The 18,610-nt window shown below is 47.9% G+C and overlaps 2 protein-coding genes across 4 annotated transcripts; both read right to left on the bottom strand.

The window, feature by feature from the left end:
* Window positions 1–257: 257 nt before the first annotated feature.
* Window positions 258–2,044, bottom strand: LOC9270007 (oleosin H2). The gene is made up of 3 exons (XM_015786451.3): window positions 1,893–2,044; window positions 1,510–1,806; window positions 258–1,406 (listed from the first exon to the last, which is right to left on the bottom strand). Exon 3 carries the CDS (start codon window positions 894–896, stop codon window positions 381–383), a length of 516 nt encoding a protein of 171 aa, XP_015641937.1. The 5' UTR covers window positions 897–1,406; window positions 1,510–1,806; window positions 1,893–2,044; the 3' UTR covers window positions 258–380.
* Window positions 2,045–5,445: 3,401 nt separating this feature from the next.
* On the bottom strand, window positions 5,446–11,220 carry LOC107281347 (uncharacterized). Of its 3 annotated transcripts, XM_066311892.1 has the most exons (10): window positions 10,790–11,220; window positions 10,263–10,355; window positions 9,658–10,139; window positions 7,842–9,209; window positions 6,650–7,746; window positions 6,369–6,542; window positions 6,164–6,274; window positions 5,999–6,071; window positions 5,806–5,904; window positions 5,446–5,712 (listed from the first exon to the last, which is right to left on the bottom strand). In XM_066311892.1, the coding sequence occupies exons 4-10, from the start codon at window positions 9,192–9,194 to the stop codon at window positions 5,707–5,709; spliced, it is 2,913 nt and encodes a 970-aa protein (XP_066167989.1). In that variant the 5' UTR covers window positions 9,195–9,209; window positions 9,658–10,139; window positions 10,263–10,355; window positions 10,790–11,220; the 3' UTR covers window positions 5,446–5,706. The 3 variants fall into 3 exon arrangements, with proteins under 3 accessions (XP_066167989.1, XP_066167987.1, XP_066167988.1); XM_066311890.1 differs by having other exon boundaries at window positions 5,446–5,904; XM_066311891.1 differs by having other exon boundaries at window positions 5,446–5,904; window positions 10,842–11,220.
* Window positions 11,221–18,610: the final 7,390 nt, after the last annotated feature.

Here is an 18,610-nt window from a genome sequence, read left to right as displayed (position 1 = left end):
TACCCCGATTTATATTTTTGTAGACGGTCATTTGCAAAAATAGATTTTCGCAGGCGGACAGCCAACTTTACCCTGATTTATATTTTTGTAGACAGTTATTTGGCTACAAGGATCATGTCCCCTGCGAAAAAAGGACCCCTACGTCAAGGAAAAATGCATTTTCTAGTATTGATGATTCAATTTTTTTTTTGTCCGGACGGAAGATGGGAGCAATTTGGGGAAGAAAAGGCACCCCTTAAACAAGCTGAACACACATATTTGGGACCAATAATATTCAACTTCATTTTACATATACATAAACGAAACATGTACGACGATATAATGGCTCATCACAGTGCCACCGTACTAGTATATATTAGTTCCAGCATCGCGCCCACTAGCTAGGCCCTGGCTGCCTCCTGCGCCTTGTCGCGCGCCGCGTCGTCATCTCCGGCGTCCCGGAGACGATGCCCGACAAACGCCGCCCCTCCCGCGCCGTGCCTCTTCCCGTCGTCTAGCGGCTGCACGATCATCCCGGCCACGCCGCCGCCCCCACTCCCACGCGCGCCGCCTCTCCTGATGTACCCGACGGTCCAGGCCAGCGCCGAGACGCCCGCGACGCCGAGCGCGCCGGCGGCGAGGAGCCCCGCCGCGGCCATCACGGCCGCCGCCGCGGCGGGCGCGAGCACGGGGCTGAAGAGCACGAGCGGCGGCGCGGCGAGCGCGAGGCCGGCGAGCGTGGCCAGGAGCACGGCCCCGGCGGAGACCAGCAGAGCGGCGCCGAGCGGGACGAGGAGCGCGGCCGCGGCGAGCGCGGAGGCGCGCGGGCTGGCCCGGAGCGCGGACTTGAACCCGACGCCCTCCATGCGGCGCAGCGGATTGTGCGCACGCGCCGTCGCCGTCGCCGCCGTGGCCATCGCGGATGACGGTCAAGACGATGCGTGTCGCGCCGAGAGTTTCTTATAGGGAGTGAGTGAGGAGGGTGACGTGACACGTGGATTGTGCGCATGGCGGCCCGGTTGACACTTGCATGCACGGACAGAGGAAGAAGACATGTAGGATGCTGCGTGTACAAGCTAGCTCAGGGCTCAGGCTGGCGATGGCAAGCTTGTTCACGTACTCGCAAGATTATCCGGCGGCACAAGCCCGTATAGAGAACGGATTTTAAATTTACAAAAGCTCGATCGCTTTCTCACACGGCATTCTATATGTCTACAAAATTTATTCCCACTAAATATAATTAATACTAATTCTCTCTTCTATCATAGATACTCATTACCGCATTCTATATCTTATCTTAACTACATAAAAAATCGGTAAATTTTCGATCGTCACCACGTTTTTTCACCCGTCGCACCTTTTCTTGTCCGCCGCCCCACTGTCCACTTCGCGATATCTGTTTAGATCGGGATTCATCATTGGCCTCCCTATTGGTTCGGACTCAATAAAATTAGCTGGGAGGATCCACGGGACTGAAAGTTTGAAACCAACGGAATCGAGCAAATCACAAAAAAATAAGTAATTTCTGACCTTAATTATTTGTCTTGACACGGTGACAAGCTCGTCGTCCGACGTGAGAATGGGCGGTGGTGGCGGAGGAAGATGGCGAGGAGAGGCGATCGCCAGAGGCTCAAGACGTTAAGAACGCGCCGTCGCCGAGGCCGCTTCGCCGACCTCCAGGACACAGCTACCATGGGGCCCTCTGCTAACGGCTCACACCACGCGTCTTCTGAGGAGCTGATCTGGATGCCATCGCCTGGGGTGGGAGGTCGGCGGAGAAGGGTATAGATCCGACGGAGAGGGCAACATCAGTAATGAGGAGGCGCCCTACTCACAAGCCACGTAAATCAGAAATCCCAAAAAACAAAAGAAAAGTAAAGGGAAAAAAGAATCACGAGGAGGTGCATGCGTACATCCATATTTGTCGCTGGATCCGCCCATCGAAAGCCGCAGGAGGGTGACACCGTCGCCACCGCTGCTCACGGTGGGGGAGGTAGCCGCCACCCCGCCTTGGCCGTGAGGCCGCCGCTGCTACTCGCAATGGGAGAGAGATGACAATGAATTTAGGGTTAGGGATTTAACAAGAGAATATTTTATCTAACTCACGAGCGATCCTAACCGTTCGATCGAATCCATCGGCTCTCAGCGCAACTATGTCAACTTGGACCATGGCATGCCACATGGGCCTTGTGCACTTAACAGGCCAAGGTGTGAGAAATACGACCCATCCTTCTAATTGTGGGCCTAATTAAGTTTTATTTATTATTAGTCGATTTAAACTATTTCTCCATTAACAAACTTAGTTTAATCACTATTTTAAGCCATTAAAATTGCTGAAATTTGATATATACACACACACTAGTTTTGGTCACATCATGAGGGGAGGCGGCACCGTGAAGTGGAGTAAGACTAGCTAGCATTGTCATGGAGGAGCACCGAGAGAGAGGGGGGACAAATCGGGAGTAGAGAGAGGATGGGGAGATTGATGATACGGTGGTGGACTTATTAGAGGCTTACAAGCATAACATATTTTTTAACTTTTATTTTATTTTTTAAGACTAGAATGCCATGTGAGCATAATATATGTGCGGTGTTATATAAAAGACTTGGTTAATGTGGCTCGTAAGTCGTAAATATCATTTAGAATGAAGCTACTATCTATACTATCTAAACTGATTATGTTTATAAATGATCTGATTTTAGTAGTTAAGAGAGCCTTTACAGTCCATACCCAATTATACGACAGTTTTGAGATGCCAATCAAATTTGGCTTTCGCCTACTGTCGAGGGAATCAAAGATTGACTTCTCTTTACGATTTTGCTATTTGTCTGCCGCGTGAATTTTTCTTACGCCTCACTCGGTTTTGTCGCCGTTAGATCCTTTTTTCACGATTCGTGCCGATGGACTAGTCTAGATCGCATCTCACCCGACCTGGCCCGCTATTTTTGTTCGGCCCCGTTTTAATTTTTCGATTTCCGCGCCGTTACACTGGAAATAATCATGTTTTTTTAAACATGATTATATTTTTAGTTACACTGGAACGGAACCCAAATTACAGTGCTACATAACTAAATTTACTTATATAATTTTAGACACATAGCACTGTAATTTTCTACTTACTTTTAGTGTATGAATGTGAAATTGGTAGGTGCTTTTTTTAGTTTCTGTACAGTGTACAATGGGTGCTTGTCTATAATTTGTGCTGGTAAGTATAAAATGTTGTGTGATGGTTGGTAAGTACGTAGTAGAGTATTTGACACGGTGACTAACAGAACGAGTCCACTGCAAAACAGTTCTAGACTTCTAGTGAACTTTTTAGAGTTGAAACTTGAAACTGGAATTGTACCAAAATGTAATTTTAGTTCTATAGCACTGTAATTTTCTACTTCCGATGTGATTTTTTGAGTTCTGGACTGGGTTTGGGCTTTTTGCAGCATATGTGTTGCTTTGGCTCATTTATAAGTACAAATTTTTCCGTCTTGTTGTTTTTCTGCTTTAATCATGTCCGTTAGTTTGTTTTTTATCTTATGGCTGAAAATTCGTGTGAGACCTAACAGAAAATCTGTACGTACGTAGTATTAGACTGTAGTACATGCAGGCCCGGCCCAAACTCTATCCGAGGACTACATTTTGGGCTTAGCTCGTCTACAACTACAACCGAAACTCCTATTGGGCGATTGATCGCCAGGGGATCGGATCGGGTCTTCCTCTCCCCCACCTGGTTTCCTTTTTTGGCACCGCATTACTTTTCTATTTTAGTAAATTTATACACCTAAAGTTTATACACCTCAAGTTTACACATTTAAAGTTTAGAGACCCAAAGTTTATAAGTCAAAAGTTTATATATCCGATTCAAATTTGAATTTGAATTCAAATTTTGTTTATATATAGTATTTCTATACATCTAAAGTTTATACACCTAAAGTTTATAGACCCAAAGTTTATAAGTCAAAAGTTTACATACTCGTTTCAAATTTGAATTTGAATTCAAATATTTTCTATATATAGTATTTTTATGCATCTAAAGTTTATACACTTAAAGTTTATAGTCCTTATAAGTCAAAGTTTACATACCCGATTCAAATTTGAATTTGAATTATATCTTATTCAAATTTGAATTTGAATTCAAATATTTTCTATATATAGTATGTCTATACATCTGAAGTTTATACACCTAAAATTTATAGACCCAAAGTTTATAAGCCAAAAGTTTACATACCCGATTTAAATTTAAATTTGAATTCAAATATTTTTTATATATAGTATTTCTATACATAAATTTTTTCAACTTTATTTTTTTATTTTTTTTAAAATTTATAGCGTAGTAGGAATAGAAGAAGGGGAGGAGGAATGAGAGGTGTGTACAGGGGCCGTGGGGATAGATGGCCCATTATCCATACCCTTGCAAGCCTCGAGAGCAACCGCCGGTCTCTTGGCGGCGGAGTGGGAATCGGCTGGCCTTTTGGGGAGCAACGCAAGCAACCTTTCGGGATTTGCTCAGCCGCCGCCTTCGCCGCCGCCACGGCACGAGGCGTATATATATATATATATATATATATATATATATATATATATATATATATATATATATATATATATATATATATATATATATATATGTATGTATGCAGGTCGGCTTCGAGATCAGCTCCGGCGGCTGGTCATGTCAGCCGTCAGGTCAGGTCAGGGCCACACCAACTCGGCAACTCGGCGGAGTTGTGGCGATGACCACCGACCTGGTCGATCGCGACGAGACGACGACATCTCCTCGGTCGGGGAATCGGGATGCGCTCGAGAAGGCGGCTCGGCTCAGCTGCGTGCACGTCGCCAGCTGATCGCCCAAACCAGACGCGCGCAGTACGTAGCGCCATATTCCGCTCGTCCCGTGCCTAGCTAGCCTAGCTTAGCTGCTGTGTGTTGACTCATCGGGAAAACACGATATTGACTCATCGGGAAAAGAAGACAAGGAAACAAAAAAACAGGCGCCTGTTACTATATCAGTAATCAGTGTATGGACATGCTCCATTGCTCCTGGCGCAGGCACACACCGCAGGTAGCGACGGACATTGGTGACGTATATGGGTACGTTGCTGCACGCTTGCCGCCGGAAGAAGCAGCAGCAGGGGCAGGCAGTGGCGGACCCAGGATTTGAACCACTGGTGGAGAAACCCTTTGTAGTCCCGATTCATAACCCCTTTAGTTCCGGTTTTCAAACCAGGACTACCAATCCGGGGCTAAAGATCGCTATCTTTAGTCCCGGGTGAAATAACCGGGACTAAAAATCGATCTTTAGTCCCGGTTGGTAAGATCGAGCTGACCTTTTTTTTATGGCCCTGTTGCTGCATGGTTTATATATTATATTATATTTATATATGTTTCAATACATATGTACATGCATAATATATATGTATTTATACATATATATGTTATGCAAATGCATATGTATATATATATATATATATATATGACCAAAATATATTTACATTATAGAAAATATGTACACATGCATATAGAAACATATGTAGTCATGTATTAATTACAATCCATTATACGTCCTAGCTAGCTACGATTTCGACGTAATAGTAGTCGCTAGCTCAGAAGCTAAGGACCTATGAATTGTGTTTCCGTCATAGTAGAATTCACCCTTGGGATCAAGGATTTGTTCGTTGATGAATCCCATGAGTTGTTCTTGAACCGCCACGATAAATTCCTTGTGTGTGGTCAGGTTATCCCTCATGCGAATAAATTATATGAATGTATGAAATTGATTAGTAATTAAACAAGAAATCGATATGTAATGAAATTTTGAATTTATTTGTACGTACATCGAGCTCTCTTGTGGTGATGATTTGGTCTGCAAGGCAGTGGCAATACTCGCACACGTAGTAGCCACACAAGTTAGTTCCCTGCTTTTGCTTTGCGCACTACAAATAAATGACAAACGACGAGAGATCTAATTAATATACACTTGTATGTATTTGAATCGGAGAAATATAAATGTAGAGCATGTGTACTCACAGGAAATTTGAACTTCCGCCTAAGTCTTTCTCTCCATTTGACGCGGACCAAATGACGGAACCTATACCAAGCCCTACATGGAGTTTAAAGCTATGATTCGTAGTAGCAATTAACATAACAAGATTTTCTTAATTAACATAGGAACATAGGAACTTATGACAGTACCTGTCTATAAGTTCGAAAACCTTGTCAAACATAGACTCTTTTTTATCCATTGAGTCATATACGTTGACGGTGCAGGCCGACAGGTCGAAGAGTAAAAGCACCCAGTGGAATCTGCAATGTGCGTGGGATGCATTACATATGAAACACTTAGCAAGTTCGTACGGGAATGAAATTTGGTATAGGAAGACAGTAAAATTAAACTAACTCTGTGTTGTACGGCAACAGTATGAACGTCTTGTAATGCTGCGCCTTCAGGAGATGGACAAGATTGTCCTCTGTGGCTTGCGGATATTGGTCAAGCATTGCGACGTTTACTTTCCGAGGGTCGATGAATCCAGTATCGAAAACCCCCCGCCGTCGGGCCCTTTGAATCTCCATTCTACAACGATAAAAGGGAGTATATTATTTTCTATAGTCTACTTATATACAAGGACCTAATTAATTAAAGGAGACGTAGTAAGAAATCTAACTGAACGATATACTTACAAAATCCAGCAACTCATAATAGAGACGTCGAGGGCGTCCAGCTGGTATATTTCATAGATTCCCTTGAAATTGATCCAGAGAATGTCATATCCTTGCAAGAAGTCCGTGTCCCTGATCCTCGCTCCGATCATCTCTCTACCGGTGGCGCTCATCTCCATGTACAGCTGATGGAACTTGTACATTTGTGTGGGTAGGGACTGCAGCAGCTCAGGCTTGACAAGCGGTTTATCGAGTTTGTACATGTATTTCACTTCTGCCTTTTCGATTGGTGCGACTCCTAGCAATTGATCCGTAGTTAGACCGGTGTCAGTAATAAATTCTTCTATCGTCATTTCTTTACCGGTCACCAACGGCTCGATCTCCTGGTTTGGTTGCTCTCCAAGCTGAGGGACTGGTTTGGACTTTCCAGAAGATGCTTTCTTCAGCGTTCGCTCATAGTCCGATAGCTTAATGGCCTCCTTGGCAGGTGCAGACATACCTCTGAAGAAGTTCATGACACTCGGGTCTATAGGAATCTTCTTTTCTGGACTTCGAGGCTTGAATTGTCTCTTGACTTCTGATGCCACGTAAGCGTCAAGCTCCTCTTGCGTGCAATCGTACCCCGGGTCCTTGTTCTTGGTGGCGTCAACTTTCGCCTTCTTCGTTGCCCTTGTGTGGGCAGGCGGTGGAGCTTGGGAGGCCCTTGACTTTGAAGGTGCCGGAAGAGAAGCTTGCGAAGGAGTCAGTGTAGAAGCCCGAGGAGGAGTCGGTGCAGGAGCCTGAGGAGGAGTCGGTGCAGGAGCCTGAGGTGGAGACGGTGCTGGAGCATGAGGAGGAGACGGTGTAAGATCCTCAGGAGGAGATGGCGGAGCCGGAGGAGATGGTGCACGAGACGCCGCTTGTCGCCTTGGGAGGATGATGTACCGCCTGCGCCATAGAATAATGGCATGGCTTGTGTCTCGTAGATGCGTCTCACCGTCTCCTCCAGGGTAATCCAGCTCGAGGTCCTCGTACGCGCCTTCGACCAACTCAACTTCGACCTTGGAGTATCCTGCTGGAATCGGCCTGCAGTGGTAAGTACCTGAAGGGTCCGTTGGGATGGCCATGCCCGACGCCACCTTCATGTGGTGAGAGGTTATTTATTAGTAATCAACATATTTAAGCAGCAACTAGCGGAATGGCCAAATCTAAAATATATAAACTACGAGCTTACCTTTATTGATAAGTTCTTGAAAGGAATATGCAGCTCACATGGTGTCCGCTGAGTGATGTCATCAACGGGGCAGGTGGATTCGTCCTGGGTTTGCATGGCGTCCATGCTCTGTGATCCTACCAACCCCGTTGAGGCGCAGCTGCTACGGTTTCCTGACAGGCTCACCATTGCAGGAGGAATGGTCGGCTGGGGATCATGGGACCGATGTGCGGCCATGCATTCATCAACCTTCCTTGCCACCTCCTCTTGCATGCTGCACTCGTAGCTCGATACCCTGAACTCTAGATCTACAATTTTCGCCTCGGTATCTCTCTTGCGCCTCATCCGACTCCTGTACGTGTGGATGTCCTCCTTGAACCCAATCTTCCAAGGAATCACCCATTTCCCTCGTGTTCGTCCTGGATGCTCTGGAGTCTGTAGGGCGAGTGACAGCTCGTCCCTCTCTCTGTCCGGTCGGAACGTGCCCTGAGAAGAGGCTTCCACTGCGTCTGTTAGTCGACGCGCAGCCTCTCGTATCTGATCGCCGAAGACTAGTGAGCCATCAGCTGGGTTGAGCGTTCCACCGTGAGCATAGTACCAGAACTTCGATCGTTCCGGCCAATTAGCGGTGGCCGGTTCGATACCCCTCTCAAGCAAGCTAGCCTCCATCTCCTCCCACTTCGGCATCGCGACGCTATAGCCGCCTGACCCCAAGTGGTGATGGTACTTCTTCTTGGCGGTATTTTCTTTGTTTCTTTCCATCATCGCCTGCCCTTGTTCACCTGTCTTATATGAAACGAACTCGTCCCAGTGATCCCTTAGCTTTGGGAATGTGTCGAAGTTCGGTGTCTGGCCCTTCAGGATATATTTCTGGTACAGATCTCCCTTGAAGCTCTGAAACTGTTCTGCCATTTTCTTCAGAGTCCTCCTTTTCACTTTGTCCTTTGTACCCGCGGGAAGGGTGAATGTCTCGAGCATTGTGGTCCACAACATCTCTTTCTCCGAATCTGGGACAAAGCTCTCATGATCTCCGCGTGCCCTTGTTCTTCGCCAGTACACCGTACTGACAGGCACGTAATCCCGCACAACCCAACCGCTGTGACGTACATAGTTCTTGGCGGCTTCTGCCAGGGCACTAGGTCGTCCATCTTCTTCCACTTCCGTTATGATGTGCCGACCCTCAAGCTTCTTCGCGGCACCTCGTTGCCCGCATGCCCTCTTCTGTCCAACGGAGGGTTGACTTCCACTAGCCTTCTGATTCTTACACTTATTGCATGGACAACAAATAAAACCCCTTTGCCTGTTAGCTTCGGCCACTCTCAAAAAATAGTGCACGCCGTCAATAAACTCTTTGGACCGCCGGTCAGCGTACATCTATTGCCAATCCATCTACATTAGTCGAAAAAAAGCATACAAAAATAATTATTCTTACAATAATGACAGTCATACAATAATTATAAGATAATTACAAACTGTTTCAAGAGTCATACAATAATGACATATCTTTATTCATACAAAAATCATAAAATATTACACCAAATAATTCTTATTTACTATTTCTAAAGTTTTAAACTAATTTTAATGTGTTTTACTTCTTTTAATTTTCATTTTAGTTTGTTTTCTAGTATTCAAGATTAACTTTCACTATAGTTTTCCTTCTCAACTATTTTATAAAACCTTCTTTAGCAAATCAACTAAATTTCTATATATTCTTTCTTCCCCACACAAATTTTCTCCCTCATCAACTTACAACTAAATTTTGGAGACAAAAAAGTGTGCAAAACATAGCTGCAAATGTAATATGACAAAAAAAACATTGGAGGATGAAGTTGCAAACCTTTTAGGCACCTCCGATTTGTATGTAATCACCAAAATAAATTCACTAGAAATTTTGGCATGACCTCCCCTCTTTTTTGAAGAAATTTTGAAGCTTGCTCGGGCAACTGGAGGAGGAAGAAGACATATATATAGGGGTGGGACTTTAGTCCCAGTTCGTGTTACCAACCGGGGCTAAAGATCCCCGAGATCTATAGTCCCGGTTGGTATTACCAACCGGGACTAAAGTTACGATCTTTAGTCCCGGTTGGTGTTCCCGGGTGGGCCTGACAGGCCCTGACAGGATTTGAACCAGGACTAAAGATGATCTTTAGTCCCGGTTGGTGTGTTACCAACCGGGACTAAAGATCAAATATGCCCGTTACCCTTTTTAACCGGGACTAAAGATCATCTTTAGCCCCAGTTTTTATTGCATCCGGGACTATTGTGGAATTCGGCCGACCGACGAAAGATGGTTTCTCCACCAGTGAACCCAGGGTAGACCTAGCAAAAAACAAAAACGAATGCGATACAATATGATTCGATATAAAATGTGGTAAACGATACGGTATATAACTCTAAATGGTTCAATACAAGTAGGAAATAACAAATAAATTTGAATCTTACCTAAATGAGCAACAACATATGGAGGTGGAGGTGGTTCTTGTTCTTCACATGACCTTTCATCAACAACGGTGTCTTCATCAATTGGAGCATCATCTACAACAGGAACAACAGACGACCCTTCATCCATATGTGGAATTGGTAGATCACAAGATGCAACTTTCTGAAATTTTTTCATCTAAACACATGCAGCTGCCTAATTCCATATGTGAGCACCTAAGGTTCAGAATTCTGTTTCTAAGCAACATGCACATGTGACCATGTCAATCCGGTTGAGCTGATGGCCTGATGCCCAACAAAAATAACTAGGTTGTCTATTTAACTAAATGTCCGATACAGTTCCAATTTCCAAAATAAAAGAACACCATCTGAACTCAAGCAAATTTTTTGCTGCATTAGTAGATAGATGAGCAAGAAAGGACAATTCGCCAGGGAATTATATTAGTTTGTTGGACGAACAATTTGATGGAACAATCATTACACATGTGAGAATATGCCTACAAATTTAAATGATGGATTTGTGTGCTTACATCTAGAATTAGAGGGATGCATGTGTTTAGATCCAAAGAGGGAGTGGCGCACTGGCATTGGCCGGACGGGCGGACGGCGGATGGGGCATGCCGGCCTAGGCGGTTGGGTGCTGGCGGCGTCAGGCGAGACGCCAGGAGCCCGGGAGGCCGCCGGGCGAGTGGGCGACGGCCGGACGTGGGACGGAGAGGGCGCGGCCAGGGGCGGAGAGCCAGAGACGCGGAGTCGCGAAGAGGACGAGGCCGCGCGGGCGCCGGCGCGGCGCGCGATGTCAGCGGCGCCGCCGGGCGCCACGGCTGGGCGCGCGTAGGGGTCTCGCAGGACGGCGGGAGCGCCGGAGTCGCACCGGCTGTGCGGCTCGAGGGAGCGCCTTCGCTGTCGCCTGTCGGTTGGTACTCGGGAGGGAGTGGGAGGCCGGGAGGGGAGAGTGCATGAGAGAGAGAGAGAGAGTTAGGGTTTTTTTTGTTTGTTGGGCCAGGCTTTTCTCATGGGCCAAGAAAAATGAATACCTGGTCTTCTCTGGGCCAAATTTTAGGGTAGTCCTAGGCCTACCTGGACTACCCTCTGGGTCCGCCCCTGGGGGCAGGGATCTACCCGTGTAGGGCCCCTTTGATTCACAGGATAGAAAAAACACAGGGATAGGAAAAACACAGGAATTGAAGTACTACCTCCATCCCAAAATGTTTGACGCCGTTGACTTTTTTAAAAATGTTTGACCGTTCGTCTTGTTCAAAAAATTTAAGTAATTGTTAATTCTTTTTCTATCATTTGATTTATTGTTAAATATACTTTTATGTATACATATAGTTTTACACATATCACAAAAGTTTTTGAATAAAACGAACGGTCAAACATGTTTAAAAAAGTCAACGGTATCAAATATTTAGAGAAGGAGGGAGTAGTAGGTTTCTCAAATCCTACAAGAATTAGCAAGCACAGGAAAGACAATAGGAGTCCTTTGATAGTGCCATGGGAAAAACAAAGGAAAGTTCACAAAGAGGTCACACCTCTTACTATTTTTCCTATGAAATGTGAAGCATAGGAATACAATCCTATGGAAAGTTTCCTTTCTTTCCTATCAATCAAAGGAACATGTAGGAAAAAATCCATAGGAATTTGAATCCTATGAAAATCCTTTGCCAATCCTTTGAATCATAGGGGCCCGTAGTGTAGGCGTGTACCGGGCGGCGGTGTGTACGTCGTGAGTTTCGATAGTAGGAGACACGACACCTACTTAGAGCGTTTACAATGCTACTACGTGGCGTTCAGCCTCAGAGGAAGCAATACCATTTTCGGTGCCACGTCATCCATATGTGTAGCCAAGTGAGAACCAAGTGATCAAACTTGGTCACTCATTCTTGGTTGAAAAGCCTGTCAAAAGCAGAAGAGAGGAGAGGAGAGAGAGAGCACGTTGGGAAAAAAATCACAGGAGAGAGAGAGAGACGCGCCCGACGCCGACGCCCGCCGCCGCCGTCCGACGCCGTTGCCGCTCGGGCCACGCCGCGGAGGCCGGAGGAGGAAGGGGGAGGCGCCGCTCCAAGTCGTCCGCGCGTCGGAGCCGAGAGATCCGCCCGGCCGCCTCTCTGCCGGGCTCTTCGCCCAGCGTCGTGGCCCCTCGTGCCACCGGCGAAGTCGCCGCGGGATCTGCCTCGCCGCCTGGTGCCGCTCGGGCCGCCCCGCCGGCCACCGCCACCGCTCGACCACCCCACCCACTGTCGCCGCGTAGCCGCCTGACGCCGTCGCCGCTCGGGCCACAGCGCGGAGGCCGGATCCGAGCATCGGTGCGCCGGCCGCCTCTCCGCCCGGCCGCTCCGCTGCGGTGGAAGGCCGGCAGTGCTCCGCTGCCGGCCACTCGACTCCGCCGCCGTCTTCCGCCACGCCGCTCAAGGAGCGCTCGCCGGAGTAGGGTGTCACGCCCAGAAATTCCCGAATAGAATTCTAAGCAGAATGTACATTAAAACCCCTGTCCAGGATCGGCCAGGGTACACAAACAACAATGTTGACATACAGATCCATGTCTTACAAACATTATAAAAGTCTGACATAAATGCAGCGGAAAATTAAAGGATAACTAGAGCTAAGCCTTAACTTGGATTGCAGTGGGGAACACCACTTCACAGGCATCCTCGACGGCACGGACGAAGCCTACTCCTCAGAAAAACCACCATCGGAAGCATACTCGAACTCTAGGGTTGGGAGATGGAGCAAGACTGAGTACTACCCACTGTACTCAGAAAGTCACACCGGAACGGAGGGTATGATGCAGGATATAACCAAAGAGGGCTAAAGGAGTTTATTTGCATAAAACTAGCATTTAAAAACAGTAGTTGAAGGTGGTAAAACAGTTGTAGTAATTAATCAATATTAAACCACTCACTGATCAACGCTACACTACGTTGAGACAGGCCCAAACCACCACCTACACTAATCAGTTCCATATAGCTAAGCTAGGGTGAGACTAATCACAGTGAATCTGGTTGACCGCCCATAACCGCGGGCACGGCTATTCGAATAATTTTACTCTGATCAGAGGTGTACAACTGTACCCACAAGATACAGCCCCACGACACGTTCCCGTGCGACGGCATGCCAGCACGACATACCAGAAAGAGGCCGTGACAGGACCCTTCACATAATCCCCTCTAACCAAGCACACCACACCTCAGGTTTCACCCCCACTCCTCAAAAGGCAGCAAGCAGTCCACTCTCGTGCCTAGGTGAATATGAAAGCCGCATAGGCCGTCGTAGGGCCCATCCGAACTCCATCACGCCCACCCTTGCCTAGGTGCGTCAGCTAGAGGAAAGCTACACTACAAGCCCAGCCGTCACCCACGTTGGCTTGTGGTAAGTACGAGGAATTCTTCCAAGGTTTCCCGCAAACCGGTCCTTAGTTGCCATGGGCACGACCATCCAAACCATGCACCCACAGCCCACCATTTAATGTATTTTAATTAACCAACACCATTGCGGTGGCACTAGTCCAAAGTCATACTAGATTCCAAAGTCTATGCATTAATGTAATTCCCCCCATTGTGTACTAGTTGAACTAAGCATGGCTAAGCAATTCCTAATCCAACATCTAGTCAAGTTACAACCCAAGCTAGCAAAGGAATAAGATAAACAAATAGTATGGCTGAGACAGTAGGTAAACATCTCATGGTAACATTATAAAATAATGCAATATTTAGAGAAAACAATAGAGCATTTGCAATATGGGATCAATATGTTCAAGTGGCAAGCATGACTTGCCTTGCTCTGCGGCTGGAGGGATCTCGGCGACTATCTCAAAGTACACCGGAGCGTCGGGAGAGCTGGAATCTATGCGACATACAAAGCAAACAATAGAAACAGGCTATAAGACTACTGAAACGGAGTTCTTGGTTTACTGAGACATGAATGGGCTTAAACGGAGCACGGATGAATTAGTTATGATTTTTAGAAGATTTTCTCTGTTTTTACTATAAAAAGAAAAGCCTTAAATACCTTAATGTATTTATTGTGCAATTAAATGCTCTGGTGACGTCAGCCGAGGGGGGAGCGGCGCCGACATGTGGGCCCCACATGTCATAGGCTCAGGGATGCCAGTCCACGGTGGACCGAGTCCACGGGACCGGGGAGAGGGGGCACCACGTGGCGCTGACGTGGCGCCGAGGTGGTGGCCACGCGGGCGGCGGTGGACGGCCCCGATCTACCCTCGGGTAGATCGGACGGCCGGGGCGCGCGCGGGCGGCTTGAGCCGGCCCGGTGGCCATGGTACGCGGCGGCGCGGCGCTGCGCGGCAACAGCGGCGACGCGGCGGCGCAGTGCTGCGCGGCAACAGCGGCGACGCGGCGGCGCGAGCGGCGACGGCGGCTATGCGGCAAAGAGAGAGAGAGAGATGGGGAAAAGTCCCTCACCGACGACGATCGATGATGGCGAGCGGTGAAAGGTGACGGCGACGGCGACGGCGGAGCGGGCTCCGGCATCACCTAAGGAATTAAATGAGAGGGATTAGAGAGGGAGAGAGGGAGCGAAAAGGGCAGGGATGCCAGCCAAAGGCCGCGGCCATGACGAGCTCACCGGCGCGAATGGAACGGCGCGCTCCGGTGGCGGATTGCAACGGCGGAGGGGTGGACGGCATGGCCCTCGGGCTTGTGAACCCGACGGCAGCGACGGCGAGACCCGGCGGCGAGCGGCGGCGGCAGGTGCACGGCGTGGGAGCGAAGGTGGGCACGGGGAAGCTCGGCGGAAAAAGGAAAAAGATATAGGGGTGGCAGCGATGCTTATATAGGGACGGGGGAGGCGAGTGGTGGCCGGGATCGGCGCGATTTTGCCGGAGTAGTGGGGATGTGGAGGAGGAGAGAGAGAGGCGGGATTCGAATTTCGAATCCCAGCCATCTCGTGGGCGCGGTGCGTGCGGGGAGTGGGGCGGCGGTTGTGGGAGGTGGGCAAACGGCGCAGGGAGTGGGGAACGTGCGCGGGAGGCGCGGGAGAGGTGGGCGGCGGCGGTTGCGGCACGGCGCGGGCGCTGGCCGGAGGTTGGGGACGGGCCCGACAGGTGGGCCCTACTTCTCGGCGACCCGAAGGGAGGAGGGGGCACGACGCGGGCGGCCTGCTGGGCCTCGGCCTTGGGCCGGCCCAGCGGGGAGGTGCACGTTGGGAGGAGAGGGGGAAATGGGCCGACAGCCCATTTGGGGAAAAAGGAGGGAAAAGGGGAAAAAGAAAAAGAAAAAGATTTCCAGGGATTAAATAATTGCTTTTGCTCATTTTTAATTGATTAAAATTATTTCTAGAGCTCTGAAAATTCCACTAAAAATCCGGTTAGCATATTTTGACATATAGAACTCAAGAAAAATTCCACATGCCGATTCCGATTATTAAATGCATTTATTAAATTAGGTTTTCTCTCCTGCCATTACACAATTTATTTCTTGAGACCATTTATTTATTCCATTTAGGCTAGGGAGGGGAAATTCAGGGTGTGACATAGGGGCGCCGCTCGACGCCGCCGCCATCTTCCGCTTGACCGCCCTGCCGGCCGCCACCGCTCGACCCCGCCACCGCCGCTCGGAAAGAGCACTAGTACTACTTGTTGAGAGAGACAGAGTAGTAGTACTAAACAGAGGAGAGAGATTGGGAGATAAAAAAAGTAAAAAGATGTACCGATAGGACCCACTATTGATACTTGTATTGGTACTTGCACTGTGGAATGTGAAGCTTATGAGGTTTCTTTGTCTACGTGGCATGTGAGTAACGGCAAAATTTGGTGGCGCACTGTGAATGGCCTTAGTAGGCTTTGTCCGGATCGACTATCTGCCAGCATTGCAGTCACGACTCGGTCATCTCTTGACTCTCGGTGCAAAAATTTGCAATAAGTAGAGTAGGTATTCTAGCAGGTGTGGCTGTAGGCGTATGGGGCAGTACCATGACCATTCGCGCATACACTTTAGGTTGTTTGGTTGGCATATTAATTTGAGAGAATCTATTCAGTACCACTGAGTTCGACACACTTCAACAATATACCACTGACTTTGTCGATATCCATAATATACCATCGCCTTTTCCTTAACCTCTACGATTTACCATCACCGTCTATAGCCTGTTAGTTTGCATTGGAGAAAAGACAAGTGTGCCCTTAGTGAAGATTGGCAGCACTGAGACCATGTCGTGCAAGGTACTGAGAGTTATAATAACTGTTTATTTATGCAATATGATTATAAATAATTACGAGCACATATTTTAAGTATTTTAATTATGAGCAAATATCTCCAAGGCTACAGGAGAGGGCGGAGCTTTGATTTGCCGATGACTGTTGAGGAGCGGTTGAGGATTGCACTGATCACAGATGCAGCTCTCCAGCAGGGCCAGGGCCACCGTGTCCTCTTGCATGCGATGGCAGCGCTGACGATGGCGGCGGCACCAACCACCAGCAACAGCTCTCCAGCAGGGGCGTCGTGTCCCTTTGTTTGCGAGGGCAGCACCACCATCAGCCCTCCAACAGGGGCGCCGTCTCCCGTCAGATGTGACGACGGCGTTGACGATAGTGGTCGGACCACCGCTGTGGATGGCGCGCGGTTGGGCCAGCGCTACGGATGGTGACGCTGGTGACGAAGGTCGTGCCGGCGCTGGGGACGGAGGTCGTACGTGCTGGCGCCAGGGATGGCGGTGCTGGGGACAGCGAGCGGGCCGACGCTAGGGATGGCGACGCTGGCGAGGACATGTGAGCGGCGGTGGGCAGAGATGCGGCGTGGCGCCATGACGGCACTGGGAAGGGTGGCAATCCGGCGTTGGGAGATGCGATGCTAGGAAGAAAGGGGCCCTGGGCCATGGGGATTAGATGATTCAAAGGGTATTTCGGTCATTACTAAAAAAATTAACAGTGCAAACAGCGTGTAGCTTGACGGCGATGGTAAATCGTAGATGTTAAGGAAAAGGCGATGGCATATTATGGATATCGACAAAGTCAGTGGCATATTGTTGAAGTGTGTCGAACTCAGTGGTACTGAGTAGATTCTCTCAATAATAGTCTAGATTTATGGTAATTTTGGGGCTACTATACCACACGACACCGTCGACGGTATGACATCATATGAGTGTGAGATTCTCATACCTAATTGATACCAAATGATACTCGCGGTATCAGACCTAGTACTCTATCGATATCAGCCCAATACTCAATCGGTACTAAGCTAATACCCTACCAGTACTGAATTCCATTCTCCAATGAGCTTCAAGCACCTGTAAATTGATAAGGTACTCAAGGTGAAGAAGTATTTCAAGGCCGCGTTGTACTGCTGCCGCCTGCCCGAGGATCAACCGCAGTCCACTGTTGCCTGTCCAAGGCTGTGCCGCCTACTCGGGTCTATGCCAATTCCCCTAAGGGAGCTCACAGAGTCGACTGAGGCGATATTGGCACTTATGTATGTCTTATTGCTACTGCCAACATCCTCCTCATTGCTCAACACTGCACCCCAATGCCGCCAACTTACCGTGCTTGAAAAAAGGAATTGCCACGCCGCCCCGACAACAATATACTGAAAAAAAAACACGAATATAGGGAAGGACCTAATGTCAAATAAATAGAAGGGGGTGAGGCTTCGAACTCAGGCCGACTAGCCCACCACCTTATGGAGCTAACCGGAATAACCCTGGTCGTTTCTCAAAAACAATATTTAGAGGGAGAGATGTCCCTACAAACATCTTTTAAGAAAAAAATGTGAGCGTGTTGGGGATTGAACATATGACCTCGGGGTTGAAACCCCACACCCCTTGCTATGGCAGCCTCAGTAAATTAAGGCATTAAGTTGTCTAGCCATTGCCAGAATCAAAATCTGATATATCGTACCCAAAGGCATAGATGGTCAAAACCTACTTATACATCATATACTATATGGTTCTCTCTTGTGCTTTAACACTCATACGTAGTTTATAGAATATATATTATAAAGTTATTTACAATATTTTTCTTGCATAGTAGTTTACAGTAATCACTACAATGTTGTGATATCTGGCCTAATTTGAATGGCCTATGTGTGGCTTATGAGAGCGATGCGCACATGTTCAATATCACATTACTAGTTTATCGAGGATGCAGTCAACTTATAAAGACTCGTCCCTCTAACCATTCCATTCCTGGCTTAACCTTTTTACACGAAACGAGAACAAAAGTGTAAGTGATGTGGTATGTATAAGTGGGCTCGCCCTGCACTGGACGTACGCTAAGAGGGGACATGTTCCTTGACTTGTCTATATGCATGTGTGCTTATGTGGGTAAGTTGGACTAACGGAGACGTCGGGTCATTTGAGGGAAGGTGCATGGGACATCCATGCCAAATTGAATGGCC

The sequence above is a fragment of the Oryza sativa genome, chromosome 6 (genome assembly GCF_034140825.1).
Source record: "Oryza sativa Japonica Group chromosome 6, ASM3414082v1".
Taxonomy (NCBI): Eukaryota; Viridiplantae; Streptophyta; class Magnoliopsida; order Poales; family Poaceae; genus Oryza; species Oryza sativa.
Note: the sequence above shows the minus strand (reverse complement) of the source record. Positions and strands in the feature narration are given on the sequence as shown.